Raw genomic sequence first — 18,655 nt, 5'->3', positions numbered from 1 at the left:
GGACATCCTTATTCTGCTCAGAGTTCTGTCCTCCCCCAGTTTATCTGGAAAAATCTGGATTGTTGTTAAGAAGTGCACTTTCTTAGTGGGGGAGACACTTGCATTCTTTGTTTGAAAATTCCTTTAAAATGTATTTCTTTATGCATATGCTCACTAATATACATGATTATATATAAACGCACAGATCGTGTGATCATATGCATGTTTTTCTAAATTCACTCCTTTTCTTTTCCTTTTTGCTTGGCGGTAGCTCCTTCTCTCTCCCTCATTTCCATGTCAGCATCCCACGGTCACCTCAGATAACCCGTCACAATGGCAAGTGGATCTTGCCCAATTCCCCTCCATTTCACCAACCCTGCCCACACACACACACACACACACACACACACACACTCAGGACATCCGTGTTCCATGTACAAAATGGCATTAGGCAATATGTGTTTTTCCATATCTTGCTTTCCTCGGTCAACAGTCCTTCCTGGGACTTGCTCCAAGTCATCTGGTACATATTTAATTCATAATTTTTAATGGCTGAAAACTCTTCCCTGGTGTAGCTATCAGGAGATGTTTTCTAATAGACACAATTGTAAGCTCACCAAGCCGCGGGACCTCAGGGCTTTGTGGGGTCAAGACTAGCTGGGGAAGGACGCGAGCCAGGCTGTTCCCACTGGAAGTAGTCATCAGTAAGAGTAAAGGCAAGAGCAGAGAATAGCAAACACAAAGGTAACTGAATACACGAAAAAACGTGTGGACTAGGATCACACTTCCGGGAACAGTGTGTCTGGGAGATGTTAGGAAAATGCCAGAAAGAACCAACCGGTCACCAAAGGCTCATGATGGCCTCCTCGGATGGGTAGGGCTTTGGGGAATCTTACTTTCTTTTACACACTTTCTTTGTGTTATTTGAATTTTTACAATGACTATGCATTACATATGATATTGGGATAGGAGAATGAAGCTGTTTCTGGTCTTGAAAAAAAGAAACACAAGCCTCTCTGTGTGTCCTTCCTCCGGAATCCTGACAGAGAAAAGCTGGTCAAAAGGAACGCATGTTGCCTCAGAGGAGCCAGAACTGGGAAAGGTTGGGAGATGGAAATTTGACATGATCGTGTTCATAAGAGCTTGAGATTAAATTTATGCGCAATTCATGGGAAACCAAATATTACGGTGGATGTGGTGGTTGGGAAGGAACTGTGGAAGCACATCAGGGCTAGGTAGTGGCTTTTATAATGGCAGCAAGCCAGGACATGCTAGACCAGTGGCAGGCCAATCATCACAATGACTAAACATGCCTGCACGGTCCCCCTTCTGGATGGAGTGACATTTCTGGGGGTGAAAGGCTGTCTTCCAGCAGCAACACAGGCCTGAGACCTGCACAGGCCCTGGGCTGGAGCCGGACTTCTGAGAGCCCCAGGTTGCACCCTGCATCCTTCCCTACCTCCTGACTCTAGAGAGCATCAGCTCGCCTCCCAGAAGAGGCTGAGGCACAGAGAGCTGATGGGTTATTGCCTGAGGCCTCCCAGCTGACCCACGGTAGCTCTGACATCTGGGGGTCTGGATACCCAGCACCCTCTTCCCGTTGGGAAGAGCCCTGCCCTGAGCACATCCCTTCCTCCCCATCCAGCCTGAGGACAAATGGACAAAAGGCCACCCTCTTGAGGGTGAAGGAAAGGAGGCTTCCCTGGGAGTGGAGGCTTCTTTGCACTGGATGAGAAACCCCACAGCTCAGCCCCAGGACAGTGGGACGGGAAGTTCATGGGCTGGGCCTTTGCTTCCCCTCCTCCCAAGACCGGAAGGTGCGGGTGGTGCTGAGGTCTCTGGCTGCCTCTCATTCACAGTGTCCATTTAGAGCTAACTCCAGTGATGACTATTTTATTTCATTATTGTATCACGAAGCAGCGTTTTGTGTGTTTATGTTGGGGGTTTGCAGAGGAGCAGAGCAGCAGCCGTGTTCCCTGTGGCTGGGAGGCAGTCACTGGCTGCAGGAGGAGCTCTGAGCTGACCCTGGCTTGCTGGTGAGCCAGTGACCCTTCAGGGCCCTCTGCCCCAACTCCAAGTCCTCCCTGTGCTGCTCCCAGCAGCCATGCCCCACGACTCCGCCAGCACCTACTACTCCCCAGCTGCCCTTCTCTAGCAGAGCAACACGAGCATTGTAGCCCCAAGGGAAGCTGCGATGGCCTGGACTGTGTCCCCTCAAACTCACATGCTGAAGCCCAAGTCCCCAGTGTGGTGGTGTTTGAAGATGGGGCCTTTGGGAGATAATGAGGCTTAAGTAAGTTCATGAGGGTGGAGGCCCCAAGATGGGATTAGCGCCCCTAAAAGAAGAGAAAGAGACACCAGGGCTCACTCTCTTTCTCTGCCAAGTGAGGACTCAGCAAGTCAGGAGGAGAGGCCTCATCAGAACCCAAACCACGCTGGCACGCTGGCACCCTGGCCTCGGACTTCCGGCCTCCAGACGGGAGCAGCCGCCCAGTCCTAAGTACTTTGGTAAGGCAGCCTGACCCAGGTAAGACAGAAGCCCAGAGGTCCCAGGGGTGGGCAAACTTTTTGACTCGAGGGCCACAATGGGTTCTTAAACTGGACCGGAGGGCCGGAACAAAAGCATGGATGGAGTGTTTGTGTGAACTAATATAAATTCAAAGTAAACATCATTACATAAAAGGGTATGGTCTTTTTTTTTTTTTTTAGTTTTATTCATTTCAAACGGGCCGGATCCGGCCCGCGGGCCGTAGTTTGCCCACGGCTGGGTCAGACCCTTCCCTGCCAGTTCCCAAACGGGGGGCTTGTCAGAGGGGGCTGATGCCCAGGGCCTGCAGGCCGCAGGTTGAGCATGGACAGACATTGTTTGAGGAGCTTGGGCTCCTGAAGGCTGGAGCCTGCAGCTGAGGGGCCTTCCTGGGTCCCGCAGGCCTGCATCTGTCTGCTTCTGTCTGCTGTGCTTACCGTGAAAGGTGTGGGCTGAGCAGGACCAGCCCCAAAAGTCTACACCAAGTCCTGAGGGGCCAGCAGCAGTTTTGTGGGGATGCCGCAGCCCAAGCTGTGACCTTGGCTCTCACTCACTCCTCAGGCCCACCCTCCCCGAGGCAAGCATGGCCCTCAGCTTCTCTCCCTCCTCCCTGGTTCCTTTGCAGTGTCTTCCTTGCCTTCCAGGCCTCAGGCTCTTTTCTGGCTTCCAACGTGGTTCCCAAGTGGTTTTAATTAGACAAACTGATAACTGTGGATGGTTACCCAGGAAACTAAGACTCTTAATCCTCCAAAAATGCCTGGGTCCCCAGGAAGGCCCTGGTGGGGGGAAGGCAAAGCTCTTTATTGAGGGTCCTGGGAGGCAGGTGGGTATGGTGCTACCCCAGCTGCCTCTGGCCCAGGGCCCTGCCCACATGGATGGCGGCAGGCTTCAAAGCTGTGTTTCTTTGTCATTATACAGTGATGGGAAGGAGGGGAAGGAATGTCTCTGCTGTCTGGCACTGTCTGACTTGCTCAGCGTTAGTTCTTCCAAAGCATCGATGGGATAAAAGGCTTAGCACCTAAGGGCATCTGGCCTAGTCCCCAGCCCCTGGGGTGGGCCTCTGGTTCAGATAGATTCGGTCCAGTACACCTGCCTCTTCCCTTCCTGCCTCCTGAATGAGGTGACACCTCCCTGACTGTGCTGTCTTACCCATGGCCCAGCCTCAGGCTCCTGCAGGGGGCGAGGGCGGGCGGAACACACTTACACGTTGCCGTACTCCATCTCGGTGATGGTGATGGTCTTCACGTGCCAGAGCAGCTCTCTCTTGGGGATGAACCGCTCCTCCCTGGCAAGGTGGCCCACGCAGATGGCAGCAAGGTCCCCCAAGTAGACGCTGTCAAACTCAAATGTGTCTGTGGTCCCCCTGCAGGACATAAAGATGTGGCCAATGAGAGCTACCCGTGCCCACTGACAGAAGGAAGCATTTATTGAGTACCAACTGTATTCTAGCCCAGTGATGGTGAACCTTTTGAGCTTGGCGTGTAGCATTTTGAAAAGCCCTAACTTAACTCTGGTGCCGTGTCACATATAGAAATTTTTTGATATTTACAACCATAGCAAAACAAAGACATACTTTTGATATTTATTTTATATATTTAAATGCCATTTAACAAAGAAAAGTCAACCAAAAAAGTGAGTTCGTGTGTCACCTCTGACACGCATGTCATAGGTTCACCATCACTGTTCTAGGCTCTGGTCTGAGGAACAGGAACAGAATGGCAAGAGCTGATGTCAGGTCTTCATCCCTTGAGGGGTTCAGACTAAGGTTGGAAGAAGACAATCACCACCATTAAAAAGTCCTACCTGCTGTCGGGCCCCAGCACCAGTGGAGGCAACAGCACATGGAGCTGAGAGCAGGTGAGGCCCTGGGCCCTGGGTGTTGGCCAGAGAAGGTGATGGGATGAGAGAAGGAGGGAAGTGTCCTCTGATGTGGACCCAAATTGGCAAAGCCATGGGATGGGAAGAGTGGGGTGGGGAGGTGCAGACATTTCTGGGGGGAGTGCTGGCTTGGCTGCAGGCTGGGTCCAGTGAGGGGAATGCAATGGAAAGGAGGTGAGGGACGCCTGGCCAGCATGGCTCAGTGGTTGAGAGTGGTTCAATTCCCAGTCAGGGCACATGCCCAGGTTGCAGGCTCGATCTCCATTGTGGGGTGTGCACGAGGCAGCTGATCAATGATTCTCTTTCATCATTGACACCTCTCTCTCTCTCTCTCTCTCTCTCTCTCTCTCTCTCTCTCTCTCTCTCTCTCTCCTCTCTGAAATCAGAAAAAAAGAAAGGAGGTGAAATGCAGCAGTCTGTGGTCTGTAAGTGCCAATCAGAGTTCAGACTTTGTCCTGACCTAGAGGGAGTTTAAATAAAAGGCAGGTGGCTTATGGGAGGGAGAGACTTTATTGAAGCAATTTCGGAGAGAGTGGGGAGATGAAGTGGGCATCTGAGCAGCTCAGAGGCGGCTGTGATGCGGGGAGGAGGTGAGATTCTCTAGGCTGTGTCTGCCAACAGGGAGCTGTGAATGGAGGCCCCTTTATACGAGACCCAATTTAGGTTTTCCTATAAAGAACCTTAGAGGCTGTCCCTTCCCTTCTTCCTTCTAAGCAGGACTTAATTCTATGCTGTCTTCCATGCTTCTTCTGCAATTGTACGGCTGGAAGTCCTCCTTGTCAACTAAACCGTGAGTTCCTTGTCTGTGTGGACAAGGGATAAAAAAGTCTGCAGTGGCGGAAACCGGTTTGGCTCAGTGGATAGAGCGTCGGCCTGCGGACTGAGGGGTCCCAGGTTCGATTCCGGTCAAGGGCATGTACCTGGGTTGCGGGCATATCCCCAGTGGGGGATGTGCAGGAGGCAGCTGATCGATGTTTCTCTCTCATCGATGTTTCTAACTCTCTATCTCTCTCCCTTCCTCTCTATAAAAAATCAATAAAATATATTAAAAAAAAAAAAAAGTCTGCAGTGATTCTGGGTCTTGTTGCACAATGATTAATTAATTAGTTTAATTAATTAACTAGTTGTTGCTGTAGCTTTCTGTTAACTTTTTTTTAAAAATTGGCATATCTTTGATATATAACATTGTGCAGATTTAAGGTGTACAACACATTAATTCGATAACATATATTATACTATGATTGCCAGTACAGTGATAATTAGCATCTCAATCACATTATGTAATCATCCTTTCTTTTTAGTGGCTGGAACAATTAAGTTCTAGTCTCTTATGGTGGACTCTATTATTTTCTTTTTTTAAAATATATTTTTATTGATTTCAGTGAGGGAGGGAGATATAGAAACATCAATAATGAGAGAGAATCATTGATTGGCTGCCTCCTGCACGGCCCACAGTGGGGATCGAGCTTGCAACCTGGCATATGCCCTGACCTGGAATTGAACTGTGACCTCCTGGTTCAGGGCAGGAGGTTGATGTTCACCCACTGAGCAACACTGGCCAGGCTGGCGGACTCTCTTTAAATGACAGTCCCCTCCTAGCTTTTCCTTTATAAACTCCTGTTTCATCCCTAGGAGTCAGCACACAGTAGGTACTCAATAAGCACTTGCAGTTTAAGCCCATGAATATGTTTATGACTCCCAGCAGGGGGGTTCATCCTTGGGGTCCCTCTCTTACCCCCCCCCCCCCCCTGCCCCTGTGGGCACCCCTCTTCCTACTTCCTAAAGGCCCGTTGTCTGGAAGAATTTTCCACAAGAAACTCTTTGGATCGGTTCTTCCTGCCCTCCAGGATGAGCCACACGTTCTCCCTGGTTTCGCCTCCGTTGCCCGTTTCTATGACGATCTCGTAGGCTGCAGCGGAGAAGGTGGGAGAGGGTCAGTAGAGGGGAAGCAGCGCCCACCACCAGGGCAGGAATTTGATGGCTGCTCCCTCCAGGTCCTACATCTGATCTTAGACCAAGTCTGGGGTGGGAGTGGGGGCAGGTTATTATAGCCACAATTGAGGCAGTAAAAATAGAATCTGCCCTGATTTGGGGGGCTGGAATGGTGCTCCCATTTTATTTATAGTAGCAGCCTCTTTGCCTGGGGAACATGGTAACTGCTGGGCCTGGCTCCCTGACACACAAAGTGAGACCATAGGCAAATAATAGGGAGGAGAAGTGGGCCCCACTACTGGAAGGGTCTGGAAAGCCCCAGGCAGGCAAGACTCTAGGATCACCTCAACCCTCTCCAGCAAGCAGTCCCACTCCCATTTGTCTCAGTTTTCCCTCCGGTTTCAGCTCAGTCACAGCCCCCCCACTCACTTCCCTCAAGCTTGTCTGCATTCATTCCATTTGTCAGTACTGGGCTGGACTCTGGGTGACACTGGAACACAATCTCTAGCCCCAGACACACAGGCACGGATTATACCATAGGACAGAATGTGGGAGCCCTGTGAGAAAGGGCCCAGGAAAAACCTGCCTCCCTGTTAGTTCTCTCAGCACCTAGAACTTTCTCCCTGGCTCACTCCAACCACTCTGCCTCCCTCTGAGCTGTCCCCAGAGTACTGAGGCGGGCTGCTGCCTTAGAGCTCTGCAATGAGGGTTCCCTCTGTCTGCACCACTTCCCCGCCCACCCATATCGGTTTGGCTCACTCCTTCACCAGCTTCTATTTCTTATTCAAATGTTACCACCTGCGGTCAGCCCAACCACCACATCTAAAATTGCAACCTGATTCCCCCGCAGCGCTCCTGGCTTGCTTTACCTATTATTCTCTTTTGTCCCTATCAGCTAGTACCTTCTAACATGCTATGTCATTTACTTATTACTTTATTGTTTATTGAATCCCCCCTCCCACCTGAATGCAAGCTCCCTGAGGGTAAGGGTCTTCATTGTGCTCACTGATGGGCCCCACATGCCCAGAACAGCGCCCAGCACAGAGGCATTCAGCAAATATGTGATGAGCAAATGAATGAATGATTGGGCTAATCACAGTACTCTTTGTGAAGGAGGTGGCATTTCACCTTGGGCTTGAACAAGAGCCATGACTATGATCAGCAGAAAGTGGAGGAATGTTCTGGGCAGAGGGAGAAGCTTGAGAAGATATTGAGGGGTGTGGCAGGGGCTTAAAGTCCACATGATCCAGACCTGATCCCCAGGATCAAGTCCAGGGAGGGAGCAGGCACACAGACAGACACAATAAATCTCTGTTCGGAGTGTCCCTATGCATGAAGCTCTCACCGCAGTAAATTAATTGGTGAGGATTTGGGGTTCGGAATCCAAAGGAGATAGCTCTATTTCTGTGCCTTTATCTCAGAGACGTGATGACAACAATTAAGTGAAGGGATGGCTATGCCTGGTGCTCAGGGTAATGTCCCTTCCAGGGAGAATCTGTGCTACCTGAAACAGGTAGGATGAATCTGAGCAAAGACTCAGGTAGTCCACAACAGGGAGAGACATCCAGAGAGCACTTAACACCTGGAAAAGGGTGGGGCCCACAGAGCCCAGCCTAGGACAGAGAGAGAATGTAAAATTGCTGAGTCACTCACTGTCAGGGACTAGAACCCTGACAGGGCAGAGAGTGGTCCCACTTCTCCCAACATTTTTTTTTTCCATTAGAAGGGGAGGTGTGTTCTGCAAACGAAATGCTGTGAGTTCAAAGTGGATCCTGGTGTTGAAAAGGAAATGGTTTGGAGCAGGGAGCTCAAGGAGCCTCCATGCTCACTGCAATGACCTCAAGGAGGAGATGTGAGAAATGATGCCGATGGAGGAATGTGAACTGTAACTCATTCCTTTCTGAGGGTCTTGAGAGTAAGGGACAGAGGTAAGATGTGTAAGCGAGGACATTTAGGTAGAAACAAATGTTGCTGGTCGCATCAATGGTCTTCTGAGAGGAAGTTTCATTCAACATATTTTCACCTTGCCCTCTTTCCCAAGTCGTCAGGGGCTTGATAAAATGTGGAGGCCTGACTCTCAACTTTGTTGATAGGCTACTGGGAGGAAACAGAGGAGACAGAAGAGGGTGGGGGACCTGAAAGAGCGGGCAGGTAGCAGGAGTGAGCCCAGTCCAGTAGGGGTCAATCTAAGGCTTACCACAGGGCCAGCAGACCCACAGGACAAGCCCAGATGGAGAAAGGGAGCCACCATGTGAGTCACCAGCATGAAGGCCCACCAGCAAAGCTACCCTGAGCTCAGGAGGCATGAGTGTGGTTCAAGTGGCAGGATAGGAGAGGCGGGCAGACCACCCTTTACATCTTGCGTGTGCTCTGGGCCTGGCATCTGCAGAGGCAGATGGGCAAGCAATCCAGAATATACTGAGAGGAGCCAATACCATGTCACGTGAGCAGCTGCTGAATGAACAGGTGTCTGTCTTGAGGCAAGACCAGCAGGGAGTGATGCTGTGGAGGAGTGCCAGGGCAGGACACTGGGCTTCCAGTAGGCACCTGGAACTTCCAGCTTCCTATCGCCTTCTCTACCTCACGTTGCCAGGAACATTCTCTACTCTGAGGAGCTCCTACATGGTGTAGATGGGGTGGAGAGGCCCCTCCTGGCCAGTCAGAATCTTCCTCTGGGCAATACTCTCTTCCCTTCCATGGAGGCTATTGAGCTAAAAGGCTGTGGGGTTGGGGTGGCCAGCAGCCATCTTCCCACAATGCTGAGAAAGAAACCATTGAGAAGAAAGGGGGTTCAGAGACACTGAAACCACTGGGGACACTGAAATCACAGCCTCAAGACAGCCCCACCTCAGACTTCCAAGTTCTGGGAACCAGTATACACCCCTTTGGCTGGATCTAGCTTAGTGTTGGGGTTCAGACATGTACAACCAAGAGTCCTGGCCACTCCTGAAGTTTTCTGTTTGACCTCACTGGGACTGCCCAAGGATGGAAGCTTCAAGAGCATGACTATGAAGATGGGTTTTCTAACAGAGCCGCCTGGTGAAGCAGTGAGTTGCCTATCCCTGGGCAGCTGGCCATCACCAGGCTGTTTTTGGGCTGACTGCCCAGACCTAAGGGCCCCACAAGAGGGGGAATGGAAAATGGTAGCTGTAAAGAGGGAAACATGGGTCCTGCTTGAGGATGTCCCAGCCTGAGAGACCTTATTTGCCCTCCCAGGTGTGTGTGAGTTCTCGTGTGCATGCATGTATGTGCACATATGAGCATGTGATCCTACTATCCAGGCCTTACTCTGTATCCATTACAATGGAATCTCAGGGGGTAGGACCTGGGCCTCAGTATTATTTAAAGATTGCCAGTGGTTTTCAGCTTCAGCTGAACATTAGATCAAATGCAGAGGCGCATGTTTGCAGAGGGCTGGGAGCAGCTTCCAGAACTGCTAACAAGAATTGGAGGTGAAGGCAGGGAGCAGGATGATAAATGATGTGGGGCAATCGATCAGTCTGGAGTGCCAGCCAGGCTCAATACTGACAAGACCTCCTGTGGTGGTTCAGAGTCCTGGGCTAGGAATCAGCTCACCTGGGTGCTAGTAGCTACCCATGGGCCTTAGGCGAGTCACGTCACCTCTGTGGACTTTTGTTTCCCTTACCCGTGAGGGAGAGGTGTGCATTGGCTCGCGGGGAGGGAGGGGGGCTGCGAGGACCTAAGGGCAACATGGGGAGGGAGTGCTTTCCGCACATGAAGTCCTGTTCAAGTACCAGGGTGTGTTTGTTATCACAAGCCGAGTGCCCAGAGGTGCCCCTGAGTCACAGGCACCGAATGTAAGTGCCACAGGGGCAGGGTCCCTGTTTTATTCATTGGCGTGTCCCCAGGACTCGGAACAGGCTGTGGCACTTAGTAGGTACTCAATAAGCATTCGCCAAATGGTTAAACGAAGGGAGCTGAGAGATGGCTGTTTGGCTCCAGCTGCATCCTTGTTCCCCTCGGGATGAGCTTCCGTCTGAGGACAGAGGTGTGGCTGTCTGTCCCCTGATGGGCAGTGTAAGTGGGTGCCGCTCTGTCCTCTGTGGGCTCCTTGTAAAGACACCGATCTTTACGAGGTGTCTCCTGGGCCCAGAGCCCCGGCCTTCCCCTCTCCAGTTCATACACATCCTTCCAGAACTAATACACGTGCTGCCTACCCTTTGCAATCTCCCTGCCAACCCAAATCCCGCAGGTCTTAGCAGCTGTCAAGCAGGACATGTGTGAGGGAGACTCAGTGATTCTGCTCCAAGCCTCACAAATCTCTCCTGCCCTGAACGCCAGTAGCCTGAGGAGCCTCTGTTGCTCACCTTGGCACTGTGCGAGGGGCTTAAGTGTTCCTATTGCATAAGGGGCTTAAGTTTCTCCTTCTAACAGGATTGTAAAGCTCTAAAGAAAAGGACTGCACCTTCTTCCATTCGCTGAGCACTTAACTAACTGCACACCTGTTAGGTCCCAAAGCCCACAGAGCTGCAGAGGGCTGCAGACATGAGTGATTCTGTCCCTGACTTCTAGGAGCTTATAGTTGTGCAGGGACACTGTACAAAGGTTGATGCAAATCAACTAGGGATCACAGAGCAGTGTGCACCACTCATAGCATCTAAATTAAAACCAAGCACCCAGCAACACCTCATTAAGTGCAATTACAGAAGCTGGGAGTCCACCCTCTAAATTAGTGCAGGAATCTTCATACAGATAACTTGACAAATGGGAGGTTGACCCTCGTTTGAATGCTCCTAGGAACATCAGTGCTCAATACCTCTCAAAGCAACTAATCTCGTCATTCGGTAGTTTGGATGGCGTGACAGAGATGGGTAGGCGCTTCCCACCAAAGATCCATGTTTCCCTTCCTCAGTGTAGTGTTTGCCAGGAAGGGCTGTCCAGCCAAGAACGACATTTCCCAGGTGCCCTTGCATTAACGTGGAGCCACACGACTAATTCTCACCAATAGAAAGTACAATAAGTCAATGTGTTAGAGAAGGTAGGAAAGTAAGTCTTCTCTTTTCCCTTCTGCTAGAAATGTGAGAGCCACATGTTGAAAATGGCAGAGACACAGATGAGAAGAGCTTGGATCCCTGAATCACAGTGTGTGGAAGAAAGACTTCCTGCCAAACACCAAGGCTGGACTATTACCTGAGTGAAAAATACATTTTGTTGTGTTAAACCACTGAGTTTTGGAGTTTATCTGTTCTATAGCTAGTGTTACCTTAATAACTAAGGTTGGAAAATCTTTTCTTTACACTGGGCTCTACCTTGATGAGCCTTTTTTTGCTCTGTTAAACCCAGATACTAGGTGTATTGAAGAAACACCTCCCTGATGGCCATCCTACCTTATGAAGTAATTACTCTTTCCCTTTAAATATCTCCTGAGGAAGGGACCAAAGAGAAAGCAGCTGGTGGAGATGCTGGCTCCCTCCCCACCTCCACCCCACACACCCACACATTCTGTTTCCAGGAAGTCTTGATTTGGCAGCTATTGCTACCAGCATCAATGGGAAGAAGTCCATGATCTCTATATATAGAAGCCTAAGTAACTGTTACAACCTGACAACTGGTTTCTATGACATGCACTGACCACCAGGGGACAGATGCTCAACATAGGTAGTCAGTGCACTCCCACAGCCAACCTCCCACAGCTGGCCAACCTCCTGTAGTCCCTCCCCCTGGACTGGGTGAGACAGCCCTTACTGGCCCTGATCACTGGACAGGCCAAGGGACCCCACTTGTGCATGAATTCGTGCACCAGGCCTCTAGAATAAAAATAAAACAGAGAGAGCTTCTTGCCAAACTTCCTTGCCCAGCCCTCAGGGCAGGGTGAGCTTGTCCCCAGTGGGTTTTCCCTCTACTTAATTAGCCCATGAGATGCAGAGCCATGATCTGGTACCAGTATCTTGGCTGCTTTAGGTTCACCAAACAACATTTAAGGGTTTACTTATGTACCTCCCCAATACCTCCCCAACAGTATTTCCTTCACTGGGCAGCTGATTCCCCTCCAGCTGTAAGAGTCTCTTCTTTAGATTTGTGAACACCATTTCCCACCTCCCTCCTAAGCTAATTCTCATTTAGCTGAAGATCCAGCCCAAGCATCACAGCCAGGCTGAGCCCACTGGGATCCCCACGTACTGGTCTCCTCCAGCTCATCATGGATCTCGTTGTTGGCACAGGCAAAGTCGCGGACTGTCTGTCCATCCCCCTCAGTCTTGGAGAGCCAGCAGTCACATTGGAAGGAGAAGATCTCGTCACGGGCGATGTCCTTCACATTCACGTAGCTGAGGTGCCAGCCTGGAAATATCCCTGAGGGAAAGAGATCATGCGTATGGGAGGTGAATGTGCTTTCCCTCCCCTCTGATTTCCACTGCCCCAGCCCTCTGGCTGTGTGGTCCTGGACAAGTTCTCTATCTTCTCTGGGCTTTGGTCTCCTTGTTGATGAAATGAGGGGTTGGGTTAGATGATCTCTGAGGGCTCCTGGGGCATAGAGAGTATAATTCTCTTGAAAGAATCCTTAACTTGGGATTCATGAATGCTTAGAGGATTTATGTATGGGACTGAAACAGTCTATGGCCCCGGAAAAATTGTGCTATAATTATACAGGAGCATTTGCCAGAATAGGGCTGATTGTTTTGTCAGATTCATAGTGAGGTCTCTGACCCAAGAACTAGACCTTTTGGAGTTCATAAAGCTGAAGGATGAATCCTATGACTCCTTGACACCACTATCCACCTCTCTCGCACCCATTATCCTTACAGAGTCTGTTCAGGCATCACCTCCTCCAGCAAGTCTTCCCTACTGTTCTCCCATTGCCTATTCAGCTTGTATCAGGTGTCCTTCTTGCACCCATAGCACCCTGAAGCCATGCCCTGACCACCCTATTTACATGCGTCTCTTTCCCTAGATCATGAGCTTTTAAGAGCAGAGACCAGGCCTTATATGTTGTTGTTTCCCCAATGTCAGCATAGCAACTGGCATGTAGTAGTTGCTTAGTTAATGCCAAATGAGTATTTTATGATTTTGAGAACATTTGCTGTTTGACAATCAGAGGACGGGGTCAGAAACAGATATTTCTGTAGGGTATGTTGCTAAACCTGACACATCTTTCCCTAATATTAAATAATCAGCTGTTTCTGCTGTAATTGGCAGGCATTCCTTCAGAAGTGTTCCTCAAATTATAGCCATCACGTATGAATCTATGTGTATTTGCTCTGTGAGCTGCATGCTATCTGCACTGTGCATTGGTTCAGTTACTCTCAACCCTTCAGCGTCCTTGAGAACTCAAAAGCTAAAGGACCACATGTAGGGAGAAATTCCAGTGGTGTAACAGGTTATGATGATAATGATTTCTGAGGTCCTTTATATTTCTATGAATTCATATTATCCAAAAGAAAACATATAACGTCATTTTTTGGTTAAAAAAAATTCCTCCTTTCAGGAGAGTTTTCATTTCAGAGGAAGCAAGACAGAGCAAGATGAATTATAAAATCAACACTCTTGTGTTATAATTTGTTCTGTATTATAAGAGCTATCTGGTAACTGGAATTAAGAAGAAGATTTAATCGTTTATCTTTATTTTCCTCTATAAACTATATTTCATAGTAACCAAATAGCCTGAGAGATAATTTTTATTAACAGAATTCTAGCTGATAAGTGGATAAGAAGTGACAATTAGAAGAAAATCATCATTTATAACCCTAATAGATCATCACTGGATGAAGCCATGAGATGAAAACTTAGGGGGGAACTTTACAATGGAATAATCAAGCTGACAGTCCCTGGGTCCTATTATATGTGGGTGTCAATAAGAGTGGGACTGCTGTGATGTAACATGAAGTACACAGATCGCATTTTAAAGTCGTTCTGATACCACCTATAAAGTATTCTTGCCAAAGAAAGTTGAACCTGAATCTAATCAAGCCTTGAGAGCTGGCTTCCAGGTTATAGAAAATATGGGGAATAAAGAGGCAGCAACACCACCAAGAAGCAAACAGATAGGGTCAAGAATGTGGGAATTCTATAGCTCATTGGACCCCATTCCTTCAACAAGTTAATGGTATAGAAAAATAAAGGGTGTAGACACTGGTCTGCATTAAGAATTAAGGAGACGAAGATGGCGGCATAGGTAAACACCGGGAAATTATTGCCTCACACAACAATTGAAAATTACCGCAAAGGACTGAGCAAACATCATCCAGAACAACAGGAAGGCTGGCTGAGTGTAAATTCCACAACTAGAAGGAAAGAAAAGCACGCTGAGAGCCAGAGGCGCTGCGGAGGTGAAGTGCAGAGGTACGGCGGCGCGCGCGCGCGAGGAAAGGGGGTGGCGCCTGAGGACGCGGCTGTCTTTTTGAATCACAAACTCCCGACGGCTCTGAACTCCAGTTCCGGGAAGTCTCTGGGGACCCAGGTCTCACACGGGGAGAAGCTAGTCTGTCCGGCAGCGAGCGAACTTGAGGGCGGCTTTCCCTCAGAGGTGCTTGCAGCCGTTACCGGAACACTGAGACGCGCGACTCCGGGCGGAGAATCGGCCATGGCTGCTTTCTCCGCCCTCTGACTCCCTGAGACCCCGCCCCACTCAGGCTGCGGCAGAGGCTTTTGCATGTGAATGTACCTAACTGCAGCCGAACCAGGAAGACCTGGAACTTCCAAGAGAAGGCCCAAGGCCCCGCAGCGGCTTGCATTGCTTCACAGCTGAGCCTCTTCGTGGCTCCTGCTGTGTGGCCTCAGGCAGAGGCTGAATTAGCACCTCCTTAGATCCAGGAGCCACTGTACCCAGTGGTCAGAGGGGGTCCATCCAGACTGCAACTCCTCAGATCCATAAGGGACGCACTCAGGGAGCAGACTCAGTGAGCACCAAAGCACCACTGAAGCAAGTCTTGCCCCAGAAGGGTGTCTTCAGCACAGAAGTTCTCCCACTTTAGACACAGCTGATTCTCACAGCCAATTGGCCTGGAGGTCAATTCCTCCCAGTGATTCTACAACAACCAAGGCACCAAGAGTGCACCAAGAGTGTCCACCCCAGGTAACTGGGGAGGCTGAGCTACTGGGCCCTACAGGACACCTGGCGCACAGGGCCACTCTATCAACACAGGGAAGCTGCCAAAATGCGGAGACAAAGAAACAGGTCACAAATGGCAGAAATGGAGGAAAGCAAACGATTGGATATAGAGTTTAAGGCCACGGTTATAAGGTTTTTCAAGAATTTTATGGAAACCGCCGATAAATTTAATGAATCCCTCAATAAGTATAGGGAGACCATGGAGGACATGAAAAAGGACCAACTAGAAATTAAGCATACACTGACTGAAATAAAGAATAATTTACAGAGATCCAGCAGCAGAAAAGAGGATCCCAAGAATCAAGTCAAAGATTTGAAATACAAAGAAACAAAAAATACCCAACCGAAAAAGAAAAAAGAAAAGAGATTCCAAAAATATGAAGATAGTGTAAGGAACCTCTGGGACAACTTCAAGCGTACCAACATCAGAATTATAGGGGTACCAGAAGGAGAGAGAGGGCAAGATATTGAAAACCTTTTTGAAGAAATAATGACAGAAAACTTCCCCTACCTGGTGAAAGAAATGGACTTACAAGTCCAGGAAGCGCAGAGAACCCCAAACAAAAGGAATCCAAGGAGGACCACACCAAGACACATCATAATTAAAATGCCAAGAGCAAAAGATAAAGAGAGAATCTTAAAAGCAGCAAGAGAAAGACAGTCAGTTACCTACAAGGGAGTACCCATACGACTGTCAGCTGATTTCTCAACAGAAACCATGCAGGCCAGAAGAGACTGGCAAGAAATATTCAAAGTGATGAATAGCAAGAACCTGCAACCAAGATTACTTTATCCAGCAAAGCTATCATTCAGAATAGAAGGTCAGATAAAGAGCTTCACGGATAAGAAAAAGCTAAAGGAGTTCATCACCACCAAACCAGCATTATATGAAATGCTGAAAGGTATTCTTTAAGAAGAGGAAGAAGAAAAAGGAACTCTTACCATTTGCCACAGCATGGATGGAACTTGAGAGCGGATAAATACCACAGGATCTCACTCATTTGTGGAATATAATGAACAACATAAGCTGATGAACAAGGACTGATCCAGAGACGGAGAGGCATTGATTGGACTGTCGGGACTTGGAGGGAAGGTAGGGGAGGGTGGGGGTAAGGGGGAAAGATCAACCAAAGGACTTATATGCAAGCATATAGGCCTAACCAATGGACATGGACAACGGGGGGGTGAGGGCATGAGCGGGGGTGGGGGGGGTAGGGGGTAGAGGGTAACGTGGGGACAAGGACACATATGTAATATCTTAATCAATAAAAAATATATTAAAAAAAAAGAATTAAGGAGACATAACAACTAAATGTAGTGTATGGACCTTGTTTGCATAAAGATTCAAATAAAATCAAAAGTACAGAGACATTTTTATGCTATTAAGAAAATTTGTATATGGAATGAAAATTGGATATCACAAAAATCATTGTTAAGTGTAATAACAGCATTGTAATTTCTTAAGAAAATATGAAACATACTAAAAAGAGAAACATACTAAATAGTATGTTTGGGATGAAATGACATGAGGTTTAGAATTTTATTTTATATCTTGCAGCAACCAAAAAAAAAAAAAAAAAAAAACCAAAGAAAAAAATAAAAAGGGTAAAGCAGGCATGACAAATTATAATTGTTGAATGTATGTGATGGGTATGTAGAAGTTCATTAATATATTTCCTTCACTCTTGTACACGTTTAAAAATTTTCATAAAATAAACCATTAAATAAACAAAAAAGATAGAAAGGTAGAGTCAGGGAAAGAGAAGATTGCTATGATATTAAGTTAACTAAACATTTGTAACCTGACTTGCACAGTAATTTTTAAGGATTCACATCTTTTTTGTGTGGAAAACTCTCAAACAAAATATATTTGTCCTCATAAATTTCTATGCAAGGGAAGCATAATGTAGCTTGAATATTTTTAAATGATATATGGGGAAAATGTGGCATAGAGAGCATTTAAGGACATGTTTAGCTATCTTAGATTATATTAACATTTAATCTTCCATTTCTGGAGGAGAAAGTTACTATAAAGAGAAAGGCACAGAACCTAGACTTCCTGACCCTAATAGCCCAACCACCTGGGTTTAATAAGGATACAGAAATATTCTTTTCCCTGCCAGTGACATGGTCCTGCTTTCAGATCCAAAGTCTGGTTGAAGGAGAGAAGGCCCATTTCTCTGCCTACAAAGGGAAGAAGATAATATCAATGACTCAGGATTCTTTTTATGTCAAAGAGCCATGATGAGGCCAAGACAAGCCCAAAGTCTTGGCTTATCCAAGGGAGGAATCAAGGTCTTTGAAGAGCCGGGCACCTAAAACACTGTATGTAGCTGTCCGTGGTGCTGAACCACTTCTTTTCGTTCAGGATTTTGAGTCAGTGATGAGATAGAAAGAATTGACTGTTCAGATTTTTGCATAGAAGAAAAAATACATCAAGAAGCTGAGAAAGTCTAGATATGCACACAATTGGTGTCAGAGACTGGCAGCCAGTATTAGAGGGCCTCATCAGGATCCTGAAGTTCATGGCCAGCATAAGCCTTTATAGGAAATCCACAGGAAGTGAATCTGGTGACATAGCCTTTTTCTTTTTCTTAATTTTTATGTCTGAACTAGGAAGACAGTGCTCCAATGTCACAGAAAATTGAGAACCATTCATCCTCCTGGGAGAGAGCAGGAGGGACTAAGCCGCTCCCCTAAAATTTGTCCAAAAACACTGGCTCTTTTAACCAATGGGAGTATCAACATGGTGGCCACCAGGCTTTCTTAGTTGCCTGCCACCCTGGGGAGGGGCTCGGGTGGAGTGCCGAGGCCTACCCTCCCCAACCACCCTGACCTTGAGCGGGAGGTACCTTTGCTGTCGTGCCAGACCCTCAGCTTGCAGAGGTGGCCCAGGCTCAGCATGTCAGGGAAGTTGAACGTGTCCGTGTTGTTCCGTTCAAACTTGTTCCAGTTGGCTGACTGCTTCAGGGCGAGGGTCCCGCTATCTCCATTCTCCCCAAAGATGGTGATGAACACATTGGCATCAGTGCCCGCACCTGGGAATATACAAGACAAGGGCTCTGGGTGCTGGCCTCTCCGACACACAGCCCCTCTTGTTCTGGCTTCCTTGGAGGAGCCAGGCATGCAGATGGGCGAGTTCGGAGTCAGTGAGGCCAGGGTGATGTTGGAAAGGGCTGGTTACTGTCCTGCAACTCTTGTGTCTCCTACTCTATCCTTCATTTATCTCTGTGCTTTGTACATGCTGGTGGGCTCACTGGGGTCCTGGTTAG

The 18,655-nt window shown here is 48.3% G+C and overlaps 1 protein-coding gene across 2 annotated transcripts in view; it reads right to left on the bottom strand.

The window, feature by feature from the left end:
- Positions 1-18,655, bottom strand: part of LOXHD1 (lipoxygenase homology domains 1) — a 108,677-nt gene that overhangs the window by 6,265 nt on the left and 83,757 nt on the right. For both annotated transcript variants that reach the window (XM_036323669.1, XM_036323670.1), the window contains 4 exons: positions 18,236-18,421; positions 12,458-12,628; positions 6,161-6,293; positions 3,711-3,869 (listed from right to left, as the gene is read on the bottom strand). In XM_036323669.1, the coding sequence (XP_036179562.1) occupies positions 3,711-3,869; positions 6,161-6,293; positions 12,458-12,628; positions 18,236-18,421 (649 nt within the window). The remainder of the gene's footprint in view (positions 1-3,710; positions 3,870-6,160; positions 6,294-12,457; positions 12,629-18,235; positions 18,422-18,655) is intronic.

Source organism: Myotis myotis, unplaced genomic scaffold (genome assembly GCF_014108235.1).
Source record: "Myotis myotis isolate mMyoMyo1 unplaced genomic scaffold, mMyoMyo1.p scaffold_m19_p_9, whole genome shotgun sequence".
Classification (NCBI taxonomy): Eukaryota; Metazoa; Chordata; class Mammalia; order Chiroptera; family Vespertilionidae; genus Myotis; species Myotis myotis.
Note: the sequence above shows the minus strand (reverse complement) of the source record. Positions and strands in the feature narration are given on the sequence as shown.